This window comes from Cricetulus griseus, chromosome 6 (assembly GCF_003668045.3).
Source record: "Cricetulus griseus strain 17A/GY chromosome 6, alternate assembly CriGri-PICRH-1.0, whole genome shotgun sequence".
NCBI lineage: Eukaryota > Metazoa > Chordata > Mammalia > Rodentia > Cricetidae > Cricetulus > Cricetulus griseus.
The window spans coordinates 43,636,519-43,659,743 of record NC_048599.1 but is presented as its reverse complement, the minus strand read 5'-3'; the positions used below and the strand labels follow the sequence as shown (position 1 = coordinate 43,659,743).

At 38.8% G+C, this 23,225-nt stretch overlaps 1 protein-coding gene across 5 annotated transcripts in view; it reads left to right on the top strand.

The window, feature by feature from the left end:
- Nucleotides 1–23,225, top strand: part of Plcb1 (phospholipase C beta 1) — a 678,981-nt gene that overhangs the window by 197,088 nt on the left and 458,668 nt on the right. For 4 of the 5 annotated variants that reach the window (XM_027421690.2, XM_035446905.1, XM_027421691.2 and 1 more), the window contains exon 3: nt 13,693–13,761. The exons of the other annotated variant lie outside the window; for it this stretch is intronic. In XM_027421690.2, the coding sequence (XP_027277491.1) occupies nt 13,693–13,761 (69 nt within the window). The remainder of the gene's footprint in view (nt 1–13,692; nt 13,762–23,225) is intronic. 5 annotated transcript variants of the gene reach the window in all.

The following is a 23,225-nucleotide window of genomic DNA, read 5'->3' as shown; positions in this document are numbered from 1 at the left end:
CTTCACCCCCCCCACTAACTTTTCCAAATTCTTCCCCACTCACCTTCAAATTCATGCCTGTTTTTTCACTATTTGTTATTGCATCTATGTGTATATTTGTATATACACATACCTCTAATAGACAAATAAGTAACTGTATTAATTTAATATAATATGATGTTATGTCACATGTACATATTTTACCAAGCTAGTCAATAAATCCGTTGCTTCCTGTACATTCCAGCTCCCCATAATGAGAGCATGTAACATTTGTACTTTTTGCAGTTTTGAAATCTGAACTCCTTACTTTCATTCTCCCTGAGCTGGCTTGCTCATCTCTCATCCCATTTGGAGTCAGTAATCACTATTCTCCCCCTTCCTAATAAATGACAATACAAAATTAATAGTGTTGCTGAAAACACCTAGAAAAATATTATTTGTATATGTTTTTTTAAAGAATCTTAATTTTTGCTGGAGTTTAAAATTATTTGTCTTTAGTTTTGAGAATTTGTACATGTACACAACCATATCTATCTACTCTCCATCTCTTCCTGCTCCTTCCCCATGGCCCCCCAACACCCTCCCTTCCGAACATCAGGCATTTTTGTTTTTGATCATCCACTAAGTCCAGTTGGTGCTGCCCATGAATTATTTTTATTCTCCTTGGAATGAAGTTATATATGTACCATTATGTTTTGATTTTTCTCAAAGAGAAGTCAGAGTGGGAGGCAAAAATGAAATCCATCCTTAGCAAGGAGGGAGTCACACAGTGGATATGAATACATTTCTTTTTAGGTCTGAATAAGATAAAATTAAGTCTAACTCGGGGATTAGGTAAATGAATGCTTTTTATAGCTTTGATGTTCTTAGTAGGAAATATTCCTCCTCTAAAATCAAGCTCCTTCTCTGAGATAACGATGTGGCTATGCTTTCAATTAAAGTGTTTGCACATTAGAGTGGATAATTTGTTTTCATGTGTCTATTTCTCAGGAATGGTCGAAACAGTTTATCATCTAAGGACGACATAAGGTGACCTACAGAGCACTGGGACAGACTTTGGATTCAAGGAATGCTCATGAAGTGGGCCTATAGTAACGAGGCTTTAAAGCATGCAGAAATAGAACAAGACCAAAGAAAATAACTAATAGCAGTAAATGTGTATGATTCTGACTGGTTGGTTTCAAGTTTAACATTTTCTAAACTAGTTATAAATGATAAGTGATTTCTTCTCCAGGCTGATCACTCCCAACTCAGGCAAAGAGTTGTATCTAAAAGGTGCATTAAGGAAGGAGTACTAGGAGGTAAGAGCTGCTGAAGCTGGGCAAGGGGGTGGGAGTCTGGGCCAGGCAAGGCTGAACTTTCTGTTAGAGCTTTAGCCTTAATGTAGGCCATCCCGAGAGCCTCAGAACAAAATTTGTGCCAGGAATGTTGTTCTGCCCTCTGGCCAGGTTGCCAGGCATCCTGCTTCTGCACCTGTCAGTCAAGAGCTCAGTATTTTCTCCAGGGTACACAGCCTTCCAGTACTTCCTCCTGTCTCTACCCGTCAGTGAAGTGTGTCTAGCAGGCCAAAGGTAGTCAAAGATCACAAATGCCCGTTGTGAGAGTAAAACAGACAGTGGGAGGTGGTGTCTAGCTAGCAAAGGGGCCAGGCAGGGAGCCAGGTGAGCAGCAGCACAAGAGAATGAATGTCCTGAATAAGTGAAAAACGACGTGGGATTACATGAATTTTTCCAGAGTGCTTTGCATGAACAGCTTGCATTAGTGCTGATCCACAGCGGAATCAAAAGGAAAGTTTACTTTTCAATTCACAGCACTTCAGGAGAACTGTGGGGCCAATATATCGATTGGTTCTGAACGTTCTCCTCAGGAAAATTCATTAAGCCCCATAGTCCCCATTAGATTCCCAACTCCATATGGCACAAATTAGCATTTGGAAAAGACTCAGTTTGATTCCTCCGCCTTGCCAGAAAACTCGAAATGATCTTAAGAAGCAAGTCATGGCAAAGGAAAAAGAAGCAACACACACACACACACACACACACACACACACACACACACACACACACACTCGAATGTCAAATTAAATAGATTAACTCCTTAAATGTCGTATAAGATTTTAAAAAAAGCCTTGAAACTCAGACTCAATGGGATGAAATAAAAACTTTAGTGCTGAAAAATGCATAGTGTCTATTTTTAAACAAGTAGCTGAAGGTGAAAATTAGACTATCCAGGTAGATTTCACCAAGTGGCTGCAAAGGTAAGGTGAGACTGGATGCCATTTATGGATACTTCATAGATCACCAGACATGCCCTGATTCTGTAACTAGAGAGAAAGGGAAGTGTATTTGGTTTCCAGCCCAGAAGTATCATGCACAGGGGTTGAATCAGAACATCTGGAACTAAGCCAGCCATGCTTAGAATGTGGCTCATATTCTGCCTGGCCTCCAGGGCTCATCGTAGAAATGGTTGCTTTAATCTACAAGGCTACACGTGCTGCTGACGCACAGAGACATCTAAAGCTCAGTCCCCTCATTTCTGTGAGGACTCTGGTACAATTCTTTCATAAATAGATAAAGGTAGCCCAATCAAGGGTCTGAATGTCCTACCTAGCCCTGCTTAATTAGGCTTCTCTGTGGGCAGCCACTGTCTCCATTTAAGATCTAGGGCAGAGGTTCTCAAACCTCGGGTTGTATTTGAATTACCCTGAGATTTATTTAAAAAGATTGTAGGGTTCCACCCCACAGCTTCTCATACAGTAGCTCTAGTGGAGGACAAAGACTGTGTGTTGCCTGTCTTCTCAAGTGGTATTGGTGTGGTGGACTGAGGGACTAAAGTCTTAGAATCCCTGATCTTGAGACACTAAATAACTTAAATAGTGTAAGTGGCATGTGGTAAGTTGTATGTTTCATTATATTAAGGTAAGCTTGAATAATAGAAGCAGCTTCCATGGCCAGATTAAAAAAAAAATGTTGATGGCCACTCAGCCGTAGTGAAATAGGTGTAGACCAGAGATAACATGTTATATGACTCAAAAGGACAATCTGGCTACAGTTGCAATCAGCTGGACTTCACCAGTGGAAGAAGCTTGTCTCCATGATAAGTCTATAGCATCATATTTCTTTTTTTTTTTTTTGGTTTTGGTTTTTGTTTTTTATTAGAAAGAAAATTGTTTTACATGCCAATCACAGGTACCTCTCCCTTCCCTCCTCCTCTGCCCGCCTCCAACTAATATCCTACCCATCCTATACCCTTTCTGCTCCCCAGGAAGGGTGAGGCTTTCCATAGGGGGGTCTTCAAAGTCTGTCATATTCTTTGGGATAGGGTCTAGGCCAAACCCCTTGTGTCTAGGCTCAGGGAGTATCCCTCCAAGTGGGATGGGCTCCACAAGTCCATTCCTATGGTAGTGATAAGTACTGCTCCACTACAAGAGGCCCCATAGATTTCCAAGGTCTCCTCACTGACACCCACATTCAGGGGGTCTATATCGGTCTCATGCTGGTTTCCCATATTTCTATCAAAAGACCTTTTCTGGAAATTGGGTTCTGTGCTCACCTGAGATACTCATGGAAATAGTTCCTATCATTCAAGAAACTATTTGCAAAGGGATGGATGCTAATGTCCCTTAATCTGATTAGCATGAAATGAGTAAATTCTCTTGGCACAGGAAGTTAACAGAAGGGTATATGACTATAATCTTTATTGACATTGATATTATTGTTTATTACTTGAATCCTTAACAAATGTGGCATTATTCACCCTCCCCCACTCCCAATCAAACATGACCCATCTGTCTGTGAGCTACCTGGTAATATGAACCAATAAACTCAAACATGTTGTTCATAAGACCTGGCATAGTCCTGAAATTGATCATCTTTAAGATAGATATAGGTATCTCATGGTGATTATATATCCTTTCCTCAGTTTTTATATAATGTCAGCTAAAGGAAGTAAAAATAAGCCATTGCTCTCATGTGAAATATTACCTGGGAGTAGGGTATTAGTTCTTTTCTGCTTCATAACAAATTATCACACACTTAGTGGCAAACATTTCTCTTACAGTGTCAGTCAACCAGAATCACACCTCTTTGGGGACTTGCCGGGATGCAAGGAAGCATTCTTCAGGGTGGCTGCTGCATGTTTAACTCTAAGTTTTGCCTGGTGAGGTAGTTGCCAAAATGCACTTCCTTAACATTTTTCAGCGGAGTTCCCTGTATTCTAGAACAGTGTTCTCAGCCTTCCTAATGCTGCAACCCTTTCATACATTTCCACATGTTGTGGTGACTTACCTCTAGCCATAAAGTTATTTTGTTGCTACTTTGTTGTGCAGTGTTTTACTCTTTAAGCTTTTGGGGCCCACCACCCAGCTCCCAAATAAGTCACACATGGAGGCTTATTCTTAGTTATGAATGCCTGGCCTTAGCTTGGCTTGGTTCTGGCCAGCTTTTCTTATCTTAAATTAACTCATCTACCTTTTCCCTTTGGGCTTTTATCTTTCTTACTTCTGCATATCTTACTTTCCTTCATACTTCATGGCTGGCTGGGTGGCTGGCTCCTGACTTCCTCCTCTCCTTGTTCTCTCATTGCTCTTCCTCCTTGTTTCTCCTTCTATTTATACATTTTTCCTGCCAGTCCCCCTTGTCTGCCAGCCCCCCCCTCCTTGGTCCCATGACCACTCAGCTCTTTATTAGACCATCAAGTGTTTTAGACAGGCAAAGAATCACAGCTTCACAGAGTTAAACAAATGCAGCATAAACAAAAGTCACACACCTTAAAATAATATTCTACCACACTACTTAATAACTTTAATTTTGCTACCGTTATGAGTTGTAATGTAAATGTCTGATATGCAGGCTATGTGATATGTGGCCCTTGTGGGTATTGGACCCACAGGTTGAGAGCCATTGCCCTAGAGATTTTTTTCTTAGCTGGCACACAACATGGCCATGAGGCCAGTCAGAACCTCTGTTCCTACCAGTCTGCCACCTCTAGGTCTTCTGAATTGACACCTAGATACCACTTTTGGTTAAGTCATTGGGTTGAAAGCTTTCATAATACCTGCAAAATCATCTTATCATTGTCATCTCTCCCAGCACAACCATGAGCATGACAGTCTACCACCTCTGCTGGATTCTCCTGGATAGAAGCCAGGGTGTTTCTGTCTGTGCTTGAACAGACATGATTATATAAAAGCACGGATGCTACAGGGCTCCTTTAGCATTCCCCAACTACAAGAAAAATTCTGGAATCTATGATGAAATTGCCCAGTTGGTCAAGTGTAGTGGCATATTTGTTAGTTCTCTCATCTGCTGAGGGGAAGAATTAGATACAGGTGTTGTTGTTGTTGCATGGTTTAATGAGGTGACACCTGCAGATCGTCTCCTACTTTTCTGGGTGTATCTTTGGTTTCTGTTTTTAATAGTTCTAATTACTATTACTGTTGGTAGTGCTAATTACATTGTTTGTGTTCATTTCCACCCTCTTTAATGAGGGAGAAACTTTAATCCCCTCACAATAAACTTCAATTTTTTGTCTCATTGATTAAAGCTGTCAACAACTTTTAACACTAATAATTAACTGCCTCCTCACAGATGGACTTTTCCTTAGCATTGGTCTTATGATGATGTTCTGCTTTGTCATCAGACTCCTTGCAACTCATTTTTTTTCTAATCACTCCAGATAATGAACTACCATGATGACCAAGTCATTTTAGAACTCCTAAATAGAGTCACCTCTTTCTGCCTCTGGGTCATGTATCATTGGACAAAACACAAGCAACTGTGGATCAAAAACACTCCAGAAGAAAGTACATATGTGTTTTCTGAATTGGTATAGATTTACTTCTTGTAATTATTCTCCAGCAAATGTAGTTTAGCAATGATTTACATAGTATTTACATTCCCTCAGGCATTATAAATAATCCAGAGAAGATTTAAAGTATCAGTAAGGCTGTTCTTAGGTTACATGCAAATGTTGTACAGTTTATGTAAAAGACATGAACCTCTATAGATAGTGGTATCCATGGAGGTCCTGGGACCAATCTTCTACAAATATTGAGAAACTGTATTTTGAGGCAGAAGTAATATCTTCCAATGATGATCTGGAACTTTTTGCTCAAAGAATGGACAGAGGCTTTAAACACTTTTAGAACACTGACATAGGTTTTTATACTTGCCATGGTGTCTTGTGAGACTGGAAATTAACCATGCTACCTGCTACAGCACATGACTGTTTTAAACTGTATGTTACCTGTTCCTTCTCCAGTGTCCTTGCATGGCCTGTTTTCCTATTATTGCCCTACGTGTTCACACCAACAGGCTCCTTTGCCTCCTTCATGAATTTACCTTGTCATTAGTTTCTCAGGGAGACATCTCCTCTTGCTCCTCTTTCTCCACTCTGAGAATTCATTTGTGAATGAACACTTGTTGAAGACACATACAGACTGAAACCTGTGTGCCCAAAGAGTGCTAATGGCGTGTTTCTTTTCCTTAAAATTACTTCTTCAGTATTGAATATCTGCTTAATTGCATATGCCAACTGAAATGTATTAAACAAAGAATGACATAGTAAGTTTTCCAGACCCGTAACTCTTCTGTAGATTTCATCTTAGCATGGATGTTGTATGATTAGTTTCCCTCCATTTCTCCAGGCTTTCCATTTCTGCTTATTAGCCTCTGTTTTATGTTTGCAACATCTTCCATTCCAAGTGAAATAGAAAATCTATAAAATCTGTACCTTGTTTGGAAGCCATATTAGCATTAAACATTGAATTAAAGATGCTGAGGAGTTACCTTCTCTTTATATATCTTAACTTTTGAAAGAATATATCAGCTTCAATCCTTGGTGGAATCTCTATCTCTGAAGAAGAAATAATAGCCAAGGAGAGAAAAGAGAGAAGAAAATATAAATAACATCAATTTCCACATTTTTCTGTCATATTTTCTATATTTCTGAGTGTATCGTTGAGACACAGAATTTGGAAGTAAGACCAGGAACAACATTCAGACTTCTGAATAGAATGAGTGACGCTGCAAGGCACTGAGTTTTGAACATAGTCTTCAAACCATGGAAACGTGATAAGTAATCTACACACTATACCAGCCAACTTTTTGTGTCTATTTGTTTTTTGTAACAATTACCTATCAGATGGATTTTCTGTGTAAAAGGGAGAGTTAATGATATTTTATAGTTTGTTCCTATTAGAGCCCAGGTTGGGTAGTATTTACTATATCCAGCAGGGTATCATTCCTTCCATAAGTGAAGTAGAATACAATCTCTGCTCTGGACTCTTAGTCCAAGCACTGTATATTCGGAGAAGAAATAGCACAATGTCTTTGCCAGTATACTCATAAGGCTCAGAAATTCCATGTTAATAGACAGTTAAAATATAACCTGTAGCATGGGAGTAATCTTATGTTTTATTTTTCCATTGTGAATATTCATCTTATTTTACATTTGTCACATGAAGGTGCAATCAGTATTCTGTTAAAGTAGCTTTCCTTATTGTTTCACGTTTTCATGAAACAGCTTTAATCTTCAGATCTTGTTTATTATTCTTATATATTCCCTGTTTTTCTTCTATATGCTTTTTCTACTGTAGAGTAGAAATTAGAAATGAATTAGAAATGCCCCCATAAGCTCAGATATGTTAACACTTGGGCCCCAGTGAGTGGTGCTGTGGGGAGGTACAGTTTTGAAGAATGAAGTGCATCACTGAGGGTGTGCTTTTGAAAATTTTAAAGCCTCCCAACTTCTAATTCCCTCTCTGCTTTGTGCTTTGTTGCTAAAGATGTGCTCTCTAAGCTTTCTTCTGCTGCTGCCAGTGTCTGCCACATGTTGCTGTGTCCCTCACAGTGATGGATGGACTCATCTCTCTGAAGCCATATGCCCAAATAAACCCCTTCTTCCTTAAGTTGCCTTTGGTTATAATGTTTATCACAGCAACAAAAAAGTAATGTATCAACTTCCAACATTTCTACTAGAACATTGTCCTTTTTGTTTTGAATTGGATATTTTGTAAGCATTATATATATATATAATATATATATTATATATAATATACACACACCACACACACATATATATATATTATATATATATATATATATATATATATAAAGTTAGCCTTATTTACTTAATGGAGATCTCCATTTAATATCTCAATTGTTTTATCAGCAACCCAAGAAGCAAAATATTTCAGATTCTTGCATCTCTGTTTGTCACAGGGGTTACCTAGTACACACATACATCTCCAATAATCTGTTTATAACTTTGTCTTGAAAAGAGGTGATAGTTCCAAGAGATGACTTCCATTTTTGCCTTCTAGGTTTATTAATCTTGCATTATATTCAACCCATTGTATCTAAATAAAGAATATGACACAGTCACTTTTGCTCAGGAATGGTCCATTTCATTTCCATCAGTATTTCATTTTTTCCTTGCCAAACTCTTTTATTTTTTGTTTTTATACATTTGAATTACAAACAAGATTGAATTACATGATGATCCCAATTCCCTTCTCCCTCTCTTCCTCCTCTACCCCCCCCCAACTAAAATCCTACCTATCATTCTTACATTGCTGATTGTAAAAAAAAAAAAAAAAAAAGACAAAACTTATGCCTGCAGACTGAAAAGAAAAAATCCAAAAGCCCACACTGGGGAGAGAGTACAGGGATATTTTAGAGCTACACTACATGACCAGGCAGCCCTCTCATAAACATAACAGAGTTACAGAACAAACAGTCAGGTCTATGCTCATGCTCCTCCTTAGTTCAAACCTCTCTTTGCAGGAGCCCCAAAACATTCTCCAGTTGTGAATTTTAAAGACGTTTGGCAGCCGATATATTAACCCATGCTAGTTTTGGTAAATCAAGGTTGAGCAGCTTAATGAATATACCACATGTGGAGGTACACATAATCACAGCACACACCCAACCATTAATGCCTTCTATGTGAAGTGTTTATGGCTGTAATTGCTGTTCTGATTATGTATTGTGTGAACTTGAAGCATGCTATTACATTGGGTGACTAATGGAATTTGGTAACAATGCATAGAAATTGGTATTCTGGAAAGAGCTGCATTTTAAATTGTAGCCTTTCCTGAGTTTTCAGTGGATTTCATGGCTCATCTCCCTCACAGTAGGTTTGTGGCTTATCTGTTGAAATCTTTCTGTTGAAATATAAATATGAGACCATCCAGTCTTCCCTTAGCTGGCAGGCCTTTCCTCATCATGCATGCAAAACAGAAACCAGAAACAATATTCCCCCAAACATTTGATTGCTGTTGATTCACTTTTGTCCATAGAAAGGGGGAAACAATCCTCAACATTTTAGTGCATTGGCTGGGAGGGTCTTGGGGACGTGGTCCAGTCTTTGAAGGTGTCATTTGGGGCCTAAAACAGATTTTTATTGCTGCATTCTCCTTTTACATACATAGGCAAGCCAGGTGGCTTTAGAACTTAAAGAAAACACACCAACTTCACTGCCTAAAACCTTTTAAATGATTGCTTAAAGTTCTGAACACTTGAGGGATAAAGTTTAATATAAAAATTTTATATATAAAAACATTCAAAACTAAGAGTTTATGGTGTTTTCCCCAAGTTACATAAAATTTAAGCGTAGATAATTCACCATTAGCCACATTTTTATATTCTGTAAGTATTATTGACATATCCCATAGAAAAATGAGATAGAGATTCTTCATATAATTTATAACTATTATATAGCTTTTATCCATTGTGCTCACCCAGAAGCCTTACAGTAGCTTCTAGTTGGCACTTTATTTGGGCCACCAAACAGCTCCCAAATAAAGACATGGAAACTTATTATTTATTATAAATGCTTGGCTTTAAGTTAGGATTCTCCCACTAGCTCTTTTAATGTAATTTAACCTGATTCTATTCATTTATGTTTTTCCTCGGGAGTTTTTACCTTTCTTTCATTCTGTATGTCCTACTATTCTGCTTACTCTGTGTCTGTCTTTCTGGCCCCTGGTGTCTCTTTTTCTTTCTTCCTCAAGCCTAAATTTCTCCTCCTACTTATTTTCTCTGCCTGGAACTCCCACCTATACCTCTCCCTTGCTCTTTCAGCTTTTTATTAGACCAACCAGGTGCCTTAGGCAGGCAAAGTAAAACAGCAACACATCTTTACATAAACAAATACATCTTTGAATATTTAAACAAATATTCTGCAACAGTAGCATTGTGTGAATACCAGTCCTTTGACCAGCAGCATCAGCACCAGTTAGAAGTTTATTAGAGATCATATTCTCAGGCTTTATGTCTTTAAGCCTTTCAAATTATTCTGATTCAGGCTCCCTTCTGTGAACCACCAGTATTTGAGGCATGTCACCTCAATACCGTTTATATTCAGCAAGTTCTGAGACGCTCGAAAGCGCTAACTCTCAAGTGAGCTATGAAAGAGACCACTTCAGTGCTTTATAATGGACTGGGTTGTTAAAACTATTTACATGGGAAAATTAACCTAGAAAGAGTCTCAATGATAAAAGTAACATTTCTGTGGTCCTCTACCCTTGGGTTCCTTATTTTCTTCATCATGGTGGAGAGAAAATGATGCAGTGAAACCCCCAGAGGAAAGGCTTTTGCATGTAAATGGAATTGGGGGGGTGCTATTTTAATCATGCTTTTCTAGCTGAGAAAATCCTTGAACAGTACTTCCACCTGGGTCTTTCCCATGCCACATTACCCACCCCATGGCACCCTGGATGCTTCTTTGAACACACAATTTTACACACCAGTAGGGGCTTCTTAGCCTTATGGTATCAGAATGAATCCCCAGGGTAGGTGGCATTAACTGTCTCTTCACAACTTGGGTAATGAAAACTTCCTCTGGAACTGGCAGTAGAGAACAATATTCATTATCGTCAAAAGAAAAGTAATAACTCTTACTAAGTTCTTTGTGAACTCAGTTTGGGTTCTTTGTGTATAAACAAACAAGCAACGTTTCAGTCCATTTGATCAACTGAGAGGAAAACCTGTGAATAGAAAATGTTACTATCAAATTTGCTAAGCATAAAATGTGTGTAGAAAGTTTTAATTCTACTTGTGTGGAATTGTCGTTCAGCAGATAAGGACTGGCATATATGTGCCTTTTCATATCTCTTGCAAGACTTCCGGTCAGTGTGCAGTTCCCCTGGCTTGTTCCTCTCTGTACAGCCAGGAATTCCACCCAGCCTTGTGGTTTAGCCTTCCATAGCCAGTATCTGCAGGTGTCTTGAATTATCTCCTTTAATTGGTTTATTTGTGAGTGCCTCAGAAAGGACCGTCTACCTTTATATTTTGTGATTTAATTCTCACTAATAGTCTATGCTTTGCAGGCATTCAATAAACAGTATTCAGATGAATTAATGAATGACATTTACTCTTCGACCGACTTCCCAAATCAACATCTCTCAAATATGAAAGCACTTTGTCTGAGGTTTGAGTCCTAGTGAGGATCTCAGAACTCCCAAGCAGTGCTAATGATCTCTTCTCTTCCATATGTTGCAGTCTGGTTCTGAAATCCCTGATGATAATAACCCTTTACTCTGTGTCCTGTCTCTCAGATCTCCACATAGTTCCCATCCTTTCAATTAAACTTCTACAGGCTTCTTTTGGACCTCCTACTCCTGCAAAGTGGTTGTTACTGTGAAAATGAGAAAAAACTTGGGCTTGGGCTCCAGCTTTGTCAAATCTGGTTGTATATTATTTCTCTGGGACATTGAATGTCAGGTTGACAGAACATTTTTCTAATGCTCACAAGATACTTTCAGTGCTGTGAGTGAAGGGGACTTAGGAGGAAATCCATGTTACAGTGTCCTGCAAGGTCCTTTCGCCTGGTTCCCACATGTCTCTCTATATAGTAAGGGAATATTTCCACAGATCAGTCACAGTGAAGAGTAGGCCAAGAAATCCACTAAGATGGGAAAAGGAACCTCCCGAGATGTAATGAACATGAGAAGAAACCTCCTCCATCCAATCTTCACTCCACCTTTCAGAGAGGTGGTAGAAGCAGAATTGTTCTCTTTGACCTGGTATAGATTTGTATGCAGTACAGGGATTCAGTATCCAAGTAGACTCTGTACTCAGTCCTTAGGAAAGTGATCAAACTTTGGGATCAGATGTTTGGAACTGGAAGGTAACTGTCAGAAAAAGTTCAATGAGAGTATTTAATATTCTTGGGTATCTTGAGTATCTTGGGCAAATTATCTAGAGTCTGTTATCAGGTGAATCGTGATCTAGTGCCTTTTCTGTGAGAAAGGGGCTAGATGCCTGCATCCCATTGACTCTTGACCAGGAAACATAGGTTGGATGTTTGCAACCCCATTAAGGGTGTTCTGTTCATTATACCACTGTGCTCTTTGGCTGGTACACATGTACTACAAACCTTATGATCACTATCCATCAGTAGACTTTGAAGGTTTCCAACCCTGTGGTGTTGTCTTCCATGACTTATCTTCACATATACAATACTTAATTCTATGGGACACAGAAGGTCACCATGCAGATCTCTTCTTGGGCTGTCACCATACACATATATTTGCTATTCTTTGCTCCTGGATTTTTCTTGATCCTTCTCCCTCCTACTTCGATCTCCATGCATGGACTGTGTCTCTAAGTAGCAGAAGACAATGGATATCTTAGATGAATCTCAAAGCCCTGGGGCATTCTTATCTCCCCTGCACTCTCCAATTGTGATGAACCTGATTTTCACTTCCCCAAGTTAAATGATTCCTCCATGTGTAGATATTGGGAAAAAAACCTTCTTTCTTTACTCCTCACAGCAGTTAACTTTAAAATTGGCATTAACATATGCTTTCTTTGTCTTATACACATTTGATTCTTTATGTTCCTTCCCCTGCCTGATGGCACTCCGGAAAAGCAATCATGTATGCATGTTTCTTTTGTACTGAAGTAACTTACATGTTACAGTTGTTTGAATAAGGAGAAAATTTGGTAATGAATATGTGAAAGGGTAGTTGTATGAAATTTGTGGTCAAAAGGCTGGCAACAGAATTTAGGTGTGTGTGTGTGTGTGTGTGTGTGTGTGTGTGTGTGTGTGTGTGTGTGTGTGTGTGTGTGTGTCCATATATTGTACAGATGCATTACATGTACGGTAAGCTGATGGGAGCAACTCTTCCTTCTGGCCTCTCAATCTTATCCCCTTGATTTCTCTCACACCCCAACTACATTCAGTGACTTCGAGATTACTTTTAACAGCAAAACAAAAAGACTGGGTTTCTCTTGACATAGGAATGACTTAGAGTGGCAGGTCTTAACCTGTGGTTTGTGATCCCCATAGGGGTCACATATCAGATATCCACATTATGATTCATAACAGTTGCAAAATTACAGTTATGAAGTAGCAAGGAAATAATTTTATGCTTGGAGTCACCACAGCATGTGGAACTGTATTACAGGTTTACAGCATTAGAAATGTTGAGAACACTGGCTTAGTGGATGTATATTTAAGGATGCAAACTATGGACTTGGTATGTTTAGGATGCTTTAGCAAATATTGGAATATGTATTAAACTGAGCAGTTAGCCACGATGATCTTTGGTTTTTTCTTCCTGATTCAATGAGACATAATATGGAGTGGGTAGCCTATTGCGGACAAATCTCCAGATGATAGTACCCTTTAAAGTGATGTCAATGGCATAAAACAAAGAGAAATGATCTCTGGGGTTTCTTAACAATTTCCCATTTTGCCTTCCAGGAGACGGAGCTGTTAGATCTCAGCCTTGTCAAGGATGCCAGGTGTGGGAAGCATGCCAAAGCTCCCAAGGTAGGAAGCGCCGGGCCTGTGTCCGCACCAGCTGCTACTTTGATTCTTTATCTGTGTCAAGATACCAATTAATTGCCCCAGTTAAAAGTTTCTGTGTTGTAGATGTTGTAAAACACAACAGCCGGTGTGCCCTACTCACCTGAACTTTCATTAAAAGATGGAAACAATGAGTGAGCATATGGGTGGTGTAACCTGCATTACTTTGTTTGCTTATTACTTTGTTATTTTACTTTTGTCTGAAGGAAAAATAGATATATGAGATGCCAAAAGAGTTACAGATTAAGCATCTATAATTGCAAATTTTAAAATACTATAAATTCTGATTGGAAAAATTCCATACTGATCAATGATATGCCTTGGTCACTAGAAATATCATACGAAATTATTTGCAGGCAATGTATATGAGGTGTGTATGAATTTTGTATTTAGACCTGGGTCATATTAACAAGACATCTGTGTAATATATGCCAATGTTTCCAAGTTTTACAATCTGAAACACCTTTATTCCAAGTATTTTGAGTAATGTATACTTAACCTCCATCAGTTATTTAAAATGTCCAAAATATTTTTGAGAGCACTTGCAAAATATTACCAAACTCAGAAGCATTAGTAAGTATATCCTTCTTCCCTTAAATTTATCATAATTCACATGTATCCTAGTAAACAGAGGTGAGATGAAGCTAAAACACGGGTGCAATTAAAACAATTACATCCATAAAGCCAAAAGTTAATTCTGCACCTTAGTACTGAGGATGCTTTGGGATGTGTTAAGTGGGGATCTTATTGGTTTGGCTTTGCATAATGTTGTCTGAAGCAAATATTCAAATGCTGGATGAAGAAAATGTGTGTGTGTTTTTTTAATTTATTTAGGTTGGTAGAGTGTATTGACTTGTCATCAAAAATTGAAAATGCTTTGTTAATTGGATTTAATATTTAATACATTACATACTTTATTTCTGGCAGAGACAGTGTATCAGTAAAGCAACAAGAGAAGGGGAGTTGCCCTTTAGGAGCTTAAACTAGCAATTTTCTTTTTGTGTGTGTGTGTCTTCCCACAACTGTTGTTTTAGCCTCTAAAAGTCGAAATAGTTTCTTTAAGGCTCAGAATGATCTGTGACTTGGGAGGTGCTGAGAAAAAGTCAGCTGCAATATTTTTTCCTCACAGACATCTTGCAGCTGTAGGTTGGCGCTATCAAAGTCTGGCACAGAGCAAATACCAACTGCTTGGGTTAGCTGAATGGGTTAAAATGGTTGACTAGAAAATGCAAAATCATGTCTAGAAAGAAAAAAAATGATCAGAAATATTTGCAAGAAGGCGTCTAAATGTGTTTCATGTGAAACCAGTGGCTTGGTCTTCTTGCACTTCATGTCAAGCATCTTGGAATTAGTAATTTGTTAATGATAGAGAATTATTCCCAGTTTGGGGTTAGTAAAGAATCGTTTCCTCTTCTTCAAACATTGTTTCAGTCAGCTGTGAGGCAAGCCTGTTCTCTCCATGTGTAATATCAGTAAGTGTAAGAGTTGCCTTTTAACCCAGGATTATTGGCCTCACCTGATATCAATGTAGCTGAGAACAATTGCACACTCTACCCCACCTGACTGCTTCTCACCAGTCCCCATTGTTCTTCACCAGTTCCCGCTGGTTTGCATCAGCCTCCACTGATTCTGGACCAATGGTCTAACAGCCCATCCCACTGCCTCTCCAAAAGTGGCAAGCAGGAACTAGTTTCTTCCACTAGCTTATCAGTGAGCACTTGGTTTATGGATGTGGTTTGATAAATGTCTATTGAATGTTGATAAATGATAGAAGTGGCATCTGCACTGTGTTCAGCTGATAAACTATGATTAGATCTCAAAGTGCCTCCCTTGAGGAAGCGCTTTTGAAGCCCAGGATACTGAGCTTGTCTGTTTCTGCTGTCAGGTTTTTGGAGAGAAGGGTTGCTTTCTCTGTGGGATGTTCTTATGCCTTGCTGTTTTCTATGAGCCTTACTGGTCAATACCATTTCCAAAGCTGGTTCTGTTCTATTTATCTGTATAACCTTGCTGAGACCTCCTGAGGAGGCAATGAAATAATTCATCAGCAAACTATTTGCACAGGAGATCTCAAATTTAACTTCTCATGAAATCATCTGGAAAACTTTAAAAAAATATTGTTGCTTATTTCTCATTCTCCACAAACTCTGGTTCCCGTATAATCTAATGGCTACAAACAATATATGGCTTCTGGGTATTGAAACACAAATTTGCAGCAGAATATGGGTATCACTACACTAAGGTGTCAATGACACTGCCATCTTTAAAAAACAAACAAACAAACAAACAAACAAAAAACGGTGGCACTGGAAACAGAACCAAGGACTTCACACATGCTTGTCAAGCTCTATATCAAGTTATTTCCCCAACCTTTACTCCCAACATTTAAAAAAATATATTATTTTAAATTTTCAGATCTGATTTCCAGATAGTTAATTTACATATCATTTTCTTAAATTGCCGAAGTTTAAATGTCAAGAGTGATAAGAGTAGGAGTCTTGTTAAAGGGGCTTCGTGGAGCCACAGGCAATGTAGGCGAGTATGTCGATGAAAAGATTCCTTAATTTGACAAAGATGACCTCAGCTCAACCTAGATAAATGCAAATATAACTTATTTAAAATATGTGGAGTCTTATTCTATCTGATTCTGCTGCTTAGTTTATTCCATCAAGGACCAGGTACCTATTTTTCTCACCAACCTGCTGAGCCTGACTTCCATCTCCATCTCCTACATCAGGTCTCCAACACAGCGACACCCTCAACAGCTCTTAGCAGACAGCAGGGCAAGGGCTTGTAGGTGGAGAAGAGTTGTCCTCTAAAGCCTTCCAGAATGAGTTCAGTAGGACACCTTGTTGAACAAGATATGTAGCATGAGGTGGATGACAGCTTTATTGGTGGGAAACGTTTAAGAATGATGGGATAACTGCCAAGTGTGGTGGCATATATCTTTAATTCCACCATTCGGAAGGAGAGGCCGGTGGATCTCTGAGTTCCAGGCTAGTCTGGTTTACAGAGTGAGTTCCAGGATAGACAGGGCTGCATAGTAAGGCCCCTTCTCAAAATAATTAAAAAGAAGGAGGAGGAGGAGGAGGAGGAGGAGGAGGAGGAGGAGGAGGAGGAGGAGGAATGAATGAATGAATATGAATGCTGTGATAAAACAGGAAATTCAAAATAAAAAGTAAGAAAAAATGTATATAGTAGAAGGTTTAAAAAGTAGAACAATATTGGAGTGGTGATATATTCAATAATCCCAGCACTTGGCAGACTGAGATGGAGGATCACAAGCCTGAGTCTAGACTGGGCTGCAAAGTAACATGACTCTGTCTGCAAAATCAAATGAACAACAATAACAAAACCAACCAACCAAACAAACAAACAAAAAACCAGCCCACCGGGGACTGGGCATAAAAACAAAAAGGCACAGACAGATTCAGCTTAAGACTGTAGATGCTTCTAGATCAGAATAAAAGCACCTGTGGAGTAGGTAGTTACCAAAATACCTAGGCACCCTGCAGATATTTATCTATGTGTTTGTATTGCTTTTGTTCTTCACAGCCGGTTGATACTAAAAATTCAACACAGGGCTGAGAATGAACTGTTTTCTGTCCCTGCTGTGATTTGAAATGGCATTTGTTGTGATGCCCTGCTAATGAACTTAAGTGTCGACTTCCAGCATAGTCCATAGGGTGAAATCTGTTCTTCTGTATACAGCTTTTGTTCAAGTCACTGCTTTTGAAATTTCTCATTGGAGTGACTCTGAGAGACTTTATAATCTAAATGTGAAAACCACAAGTCACCTTACTTACATCTTTAACTCTATAATGCATTGCTCTCTCCTTCCTTTGCCATTTCCTCCACCCCACCACCCATTGATGAAGTTTACTTATGAGCAAGGCACAGCATATATACATCTGATTTTATGCTGTTCATAGCCCCTCTGTGGTCTAATTTCCAAAGGATCTCTGTTCTCTCTGTTCTCAGGGTCACTGTGGTGTCAGATCTATTAGTATTCTTGACCCAGCAGATTAATCCTGTGGCTTGTGTCTAGCATTAATTGCAATAGACTTGACTAAAACTAAAAATATCAGGGCAGTTTCTTTCATGGAATTTTTTTTTGTGTACATTCAGTACATCCTCTGGATCATGCGACAAAGTATATGTTGTTCCTCAAAGGCCACATGAGAAAGATTAAAGGATGCTAATGCAAAACAATGACATCACCATGGTCATGTTCCTTAGGATGTAGAAAGTCAGTAGGTGGCTGAAAAGGATATCAAGCAGGGAAGGGCAGCTCTCAGCTCTTGTGCCAGCCGTACCACTGATGAACTTAAAGAAGGTGTGCCTTCCTCCTCCTGGGCCTCACTTTTCCCCATCTGTGCAATGGGGTATAGTGGATGCCGGGTTTTAGGAGTATAATTACTGCTAGCCTTTTGGTTACAAATTTTAAATGAGGTAATTAGTCACAGCCAGATGCTTCATATTATAGGTTCCAGAGGTGGTATCTAGCAAATCAGGTGAAAGTAAAGGGAAAGAAAATCAAATCCTAAATTCATGACAGTTACAGGATACAAACTAAAAGACAATAATATTTATGTTAAGTTTTAACTTGGCTGTATACATGGCTTCTTGAAAGTAATTCTAAATTGAATTTAGACTCTTCAGGAAGCAATGTCACAGTTATAAAGACCTCCTGACCTTATACAATGTGTGACCTCTATCCTGTCTGTATTCAGCCTCCAGCAGCACATATGGCAATGTCTGTGAGAAACTTTACCTTCTGTAAAGAGAACTGCTTCACACACTAACCTGGCAACCGGATCCTTTGATTAGTACAGGGCAATTTATTTCAGATCTGCAATGCTAACTTCAATATGGATGCTTTGTAAATATCTAGGTCAATAATTAAGTTCTAAATTGTATATACTATCACCAAGATCCCATGAGGCATATTAGAGTGAAATTAAATTTTAAAAATTGATTAGCCTTTGCTTTTTAATCTCTATGTAGTAAATGATGCTTCTGTTATTATTATTCTTTAAACTTCATTCTGTAGGGTTTGGCAAGGAGTTGGTGATTTCTGGCAGGCACGCACCTAGGTTCTGGGAAATAACCTCAGTAAACAAATGGACAGACAGCTCTGGCCCTGTGTAACTTCTTTTGGGGAATAATGGTGGTCAAAACCAGGGTCTTCAAGAAAAACCTGAAACCCCAGAGTTCTGTGTTGACTGACTTCCTGTTGGGAAGTATTTCTACCCTGGTGGGTTTCATGTCATCAGCCTGATGTCAATGAATGGAGAGTGGTGGTATAAAGCACATCGTGACTTCTAGCCTGTGAACACATTCCATCACATCATAGTGTGTGGGAAGAGATGACTGACAAGTCCCCCTGAGAGGAATAAGCTAGGAGAGGAAACCATAGGCCATGGGCTATGGGGAAGCTTTCTGTGATATGCAGCTGTTATAGAGTAAGTTATCTTGATAAAGCCAGAATTACATGAGGGCCAGAATTGGGTGAATGACACCAGGCAGCGAGCATCCAGACAGAGGGCCCAGAAAAAGCAAAGGCTCCAAGTGGAACATATACATAGCATTTTTGAGTAACAAGAAGGGCAGTTGAACCACAGTGGTTTTCAAGCCTGAGACCATGCCAGTGGTTTGAGATGCTTTTCTAATATAGTAAAGAGACATAGAGACTCTGAGCAGGATAGAATCAGAGTCTCTGAAAGCAGTGAGGTGTTGAGAACAGACTTCACAACATGAAGGAAAAAGGAATGGAGACCAGGCCGCTGCAGACAGCCTGGAGAGTGATGATGGTGGATTGTGGTCAAGGTAGTAGCTACTAGGGTAAAGAAAAACATGGTAACACCTAAATATGTAGTAACAGGGGAACATGGGGTTTACTGATGTGATGGATTAGAAGAATGAGGAAAGAAAGAATTCAGAAACAACTGTAAGTCTTTGACCTGGGAAACTAGAATAATTGATTTGCTATGTCCTGAGATGGGAAAAAAAGGAAAAGAATAGAGTTTAAAGTGAAAAAAATCCAGAGTTTGGTTTTGAATAATACCAAATAAGACTCAAAGTGAGTTCAGAGGAGATGTTGGCCCTGGAAATGGAACATTGGGTGTTTAAAGCTTGGGTGAGGTGTCCTAGTGAGTTTGCATAAAAGCAGAACACTAAAGCTGGGGAGATGGTTAAGAAGACAAGTGCTTTATCTCCATGCATAGGATTTTAGTTTGGATGCCCACATCATTATGAAAAGTCTCAGCCATGGTTGGGCCTGGAACCACAGAATTGGGAAGCAGAGATATGTGGATCATGAGGATCAATTTGCCAATTACCCAACCCAAATGCCAAGCTGCTGGTTAATTAAGAGGCCTTATCTCAAGGCAATAAAACAGGGAGCAGAGGAAGAGACCCTGAGATCCTGTTACAACATACATATGTCCACTCAGGGGCACAAGCTCTTGCACACTTGCATGCACTATGCCTATATGTGACACACAATACACAAGTAAGTACACTCACAAAAAAATACACAGATACACAGAGAGAATGTGGTAAGAGAAATAGAAGAGAGTCTCAACTTCATCCTGATGTCCATGGCATGTAGAATTTGATGACTTTGTGAAGAGCCAGCAAAAGGCCTACGGACAGTACTTCACCAAAGAGCTGAAAGCAGAAACTCAAGCAAGTAGCCACTTATTGCCTAGTGTCTCTTTAAGATGAATGGATATATGAAAATGTAACATAGGTCTCAATGTTATAGTGTGCCTTGAAGGAACTGAAATTTTAACGTATACTACATCACAAGCAAACCTTGAAGATATTTTCTAAATAAAATAATATATAAATATTATTATGTATAAATAATGTAAATATAAGTAATATGTAAATATATGAAAGGACAAATAAGGTGTGATCCCATTTGAATGTCAGATATGTAGAGTACACATTGAGAGAGTAAAATGGTGGATGCCAGGAGAGGAAGTGAAGAGATTATGACTCAGTTCAGAGCTCAGTTTGAGAAGCTGCAAGAGCTTCATGGGTATATGATGACGCTGGCTCTTCACAGGATGGGTTTTTTAATGTCACTTAACTTTTGTGAATCATGCTTTGTGATTTTACTTCAACAGAATAAAAGAGACAGTCAGTAAGGACAAAGGAAATAACAGAAAAGAGCACTCAAGTCCCTCAAAATGCATTTAGGAAAGAAAAGGCAGGGGTCGTGGGGGGCCAGGTCAAGTGGTATTTCTTCCTAGCCTTTTATTTTCCTACTGAAACTTCCTATTGAGGTTATCACTGCACAGTCTTTCAAAATTCCCCTTTATCATAAACATGTCTTGCTAGTATTCGTAAAGGACTGTTTATTCAAGGGTTGTCAGATCCCAAATAGCTCATCAGAGGATTTGGATGCCAACACAGAAATCTCATAATGAGCTGTTATTTGGGTGTTCTACAACAGTGGTTTCAATGAATCATCTATGAAGCTTGCAGTTGAAACGAGAACTTTATTCATTACCCCTTCCGGTGACTATCAGCGCGTTTCCTGACTTTGTGTAGATTTATCACTGAATGAAACTACAGACATAAAATCTGATGTAGATGCTCGTGGGCTAAAAAGAAAGAAAAGAATGCTTCATGCAACAAAATCAAAGGTTTCCTCATTTTCTTCTGACTGTTAAGGAGATCAACCTCTGGCCCTTATTCTTGGCTTCAACTGTTACTTAATTCACCTCACATGTTGCCAGAGCTTTTTCGGAATTGTTTTTGGTCATTCTGTTTCCATAAATGTGTTTATGTTTTTGACAAAAGGGATGCAAAATAGAGTTTACGTTTCTCAGAACTTGTGGGAGTGTGTCTCTCTGTGTGTGGTTTTGACAGATATTCACATTTATCTTTAAATGTAAATTATATGGCACAGTTCCTTTTTATGTTCATTAAATTCCATATATGTCAGTAGTTTCCTTGGAAACAGGAACCTTTATATAACTTTGGTAGCAGAAACATTAGGATGCTGGGGTTGGGCAGAGTGGGTGCCTATTTGTACTTGAAATCCTTTACCTGTTCCTTATCTCAAGGACAGTCAATGCTGGACAAGAAAAGACACTGAAAGCGACCAGCCATTAAGGCACAGCATACCTTCTCTAATGGCTAGAAGCTTTTACTTTCTCTAAAGCTTTTTTTCAGATGCGCTGTCCTTGCTGGGATCTTAGACAAAGTCCCCTAATTTGAGGAGATGTTAATATGGCCCTTATCAAAAGTTAAATTTAAGTGTTTAAGCAATGCCCACATTACTCAGAATATGTGCACATACATTTTAAAATACAATTAACTGAAAATTGGTAGGGTTGAATTAATGTTCTGATGTTTTTATTATGACAAACATCTTCCTATCTAACAGTCCCCAAGACACTTAGTTGCAGAGGAATGAAGGGAGGGAATCACAGGAATTGAAGGACATGGTAACCGAGAATGTTCTGGTTCCCAGCATTGAACATTGTTTTAGCAGGAATTAGCTGAAGCCAAGGTGTTTACCAAAGGCTGTAAATCTTAATAATTGTGCTTCTGGCTTATGAGATCTCAATCCATATCCAGTGTGTTCAACCTGTAGAGGGTTAGGGTAGAATTCAGGAAAACATTTCTCAATTTTAATCCTTTTACATGAAAAATTATGCCATCTTGTGGTTTCCACTGTTAATAATTTTAAAAAATTCAATCTACTCTCTAACATGCACTCTAAAGCAGGGCTTCCAATCCTGGGTTATAATATAAAGATATATGAGAAGTACTTGGGTATTTAAATCTTGATGCCTAGTCCACACCCAAATCAATTAAATTACAATGTGTGGTGTGTGGCTCAGATACCATATGTCCTCTAAAGCTCCCTGGAGGCAAGCTGGTATTCAGTCAAGTTAGAGAAGCATTGCTAATAAGTAAAACGTACCAGTTTAAATGGATAGTTTCTCTTTTGAAGGCAATGACTTCAGAATTAGGATACAGAAGTGCACTGGAACATGGGTGGAAGGTGTCAAATGCAAAATTTAATTTTTCTAGAATCTTTCAGTGTAGTCTTCTTTAAACTTGATCACTGTCCTCAATTAAGAAAAATAAGTGTGTCCTGTGGCAACCGTGTAAGACAATTGGGTTAAGACTTCAACACATGGATTTTGAGAAGGGTGTAATACAGCTACAAGAAATATTTCCTCTCAGTATTCTTAAGACCAAGTTTATGACTTATTTCTCTACAGAGAAATTCTGATCTAATAAAGGTAAGTACCCTGTTTTCCTTATAATCAATATGATTGTCAAAGTGACATTTTTAAAATCCATATTATTGCTTTTTTTGAGTGGCTTTATAGGAGAACATACTGTTTTACTATTGACAAGAATTTTTGTACCTAGAAAAACCAACATGTGTCTTCATGCAC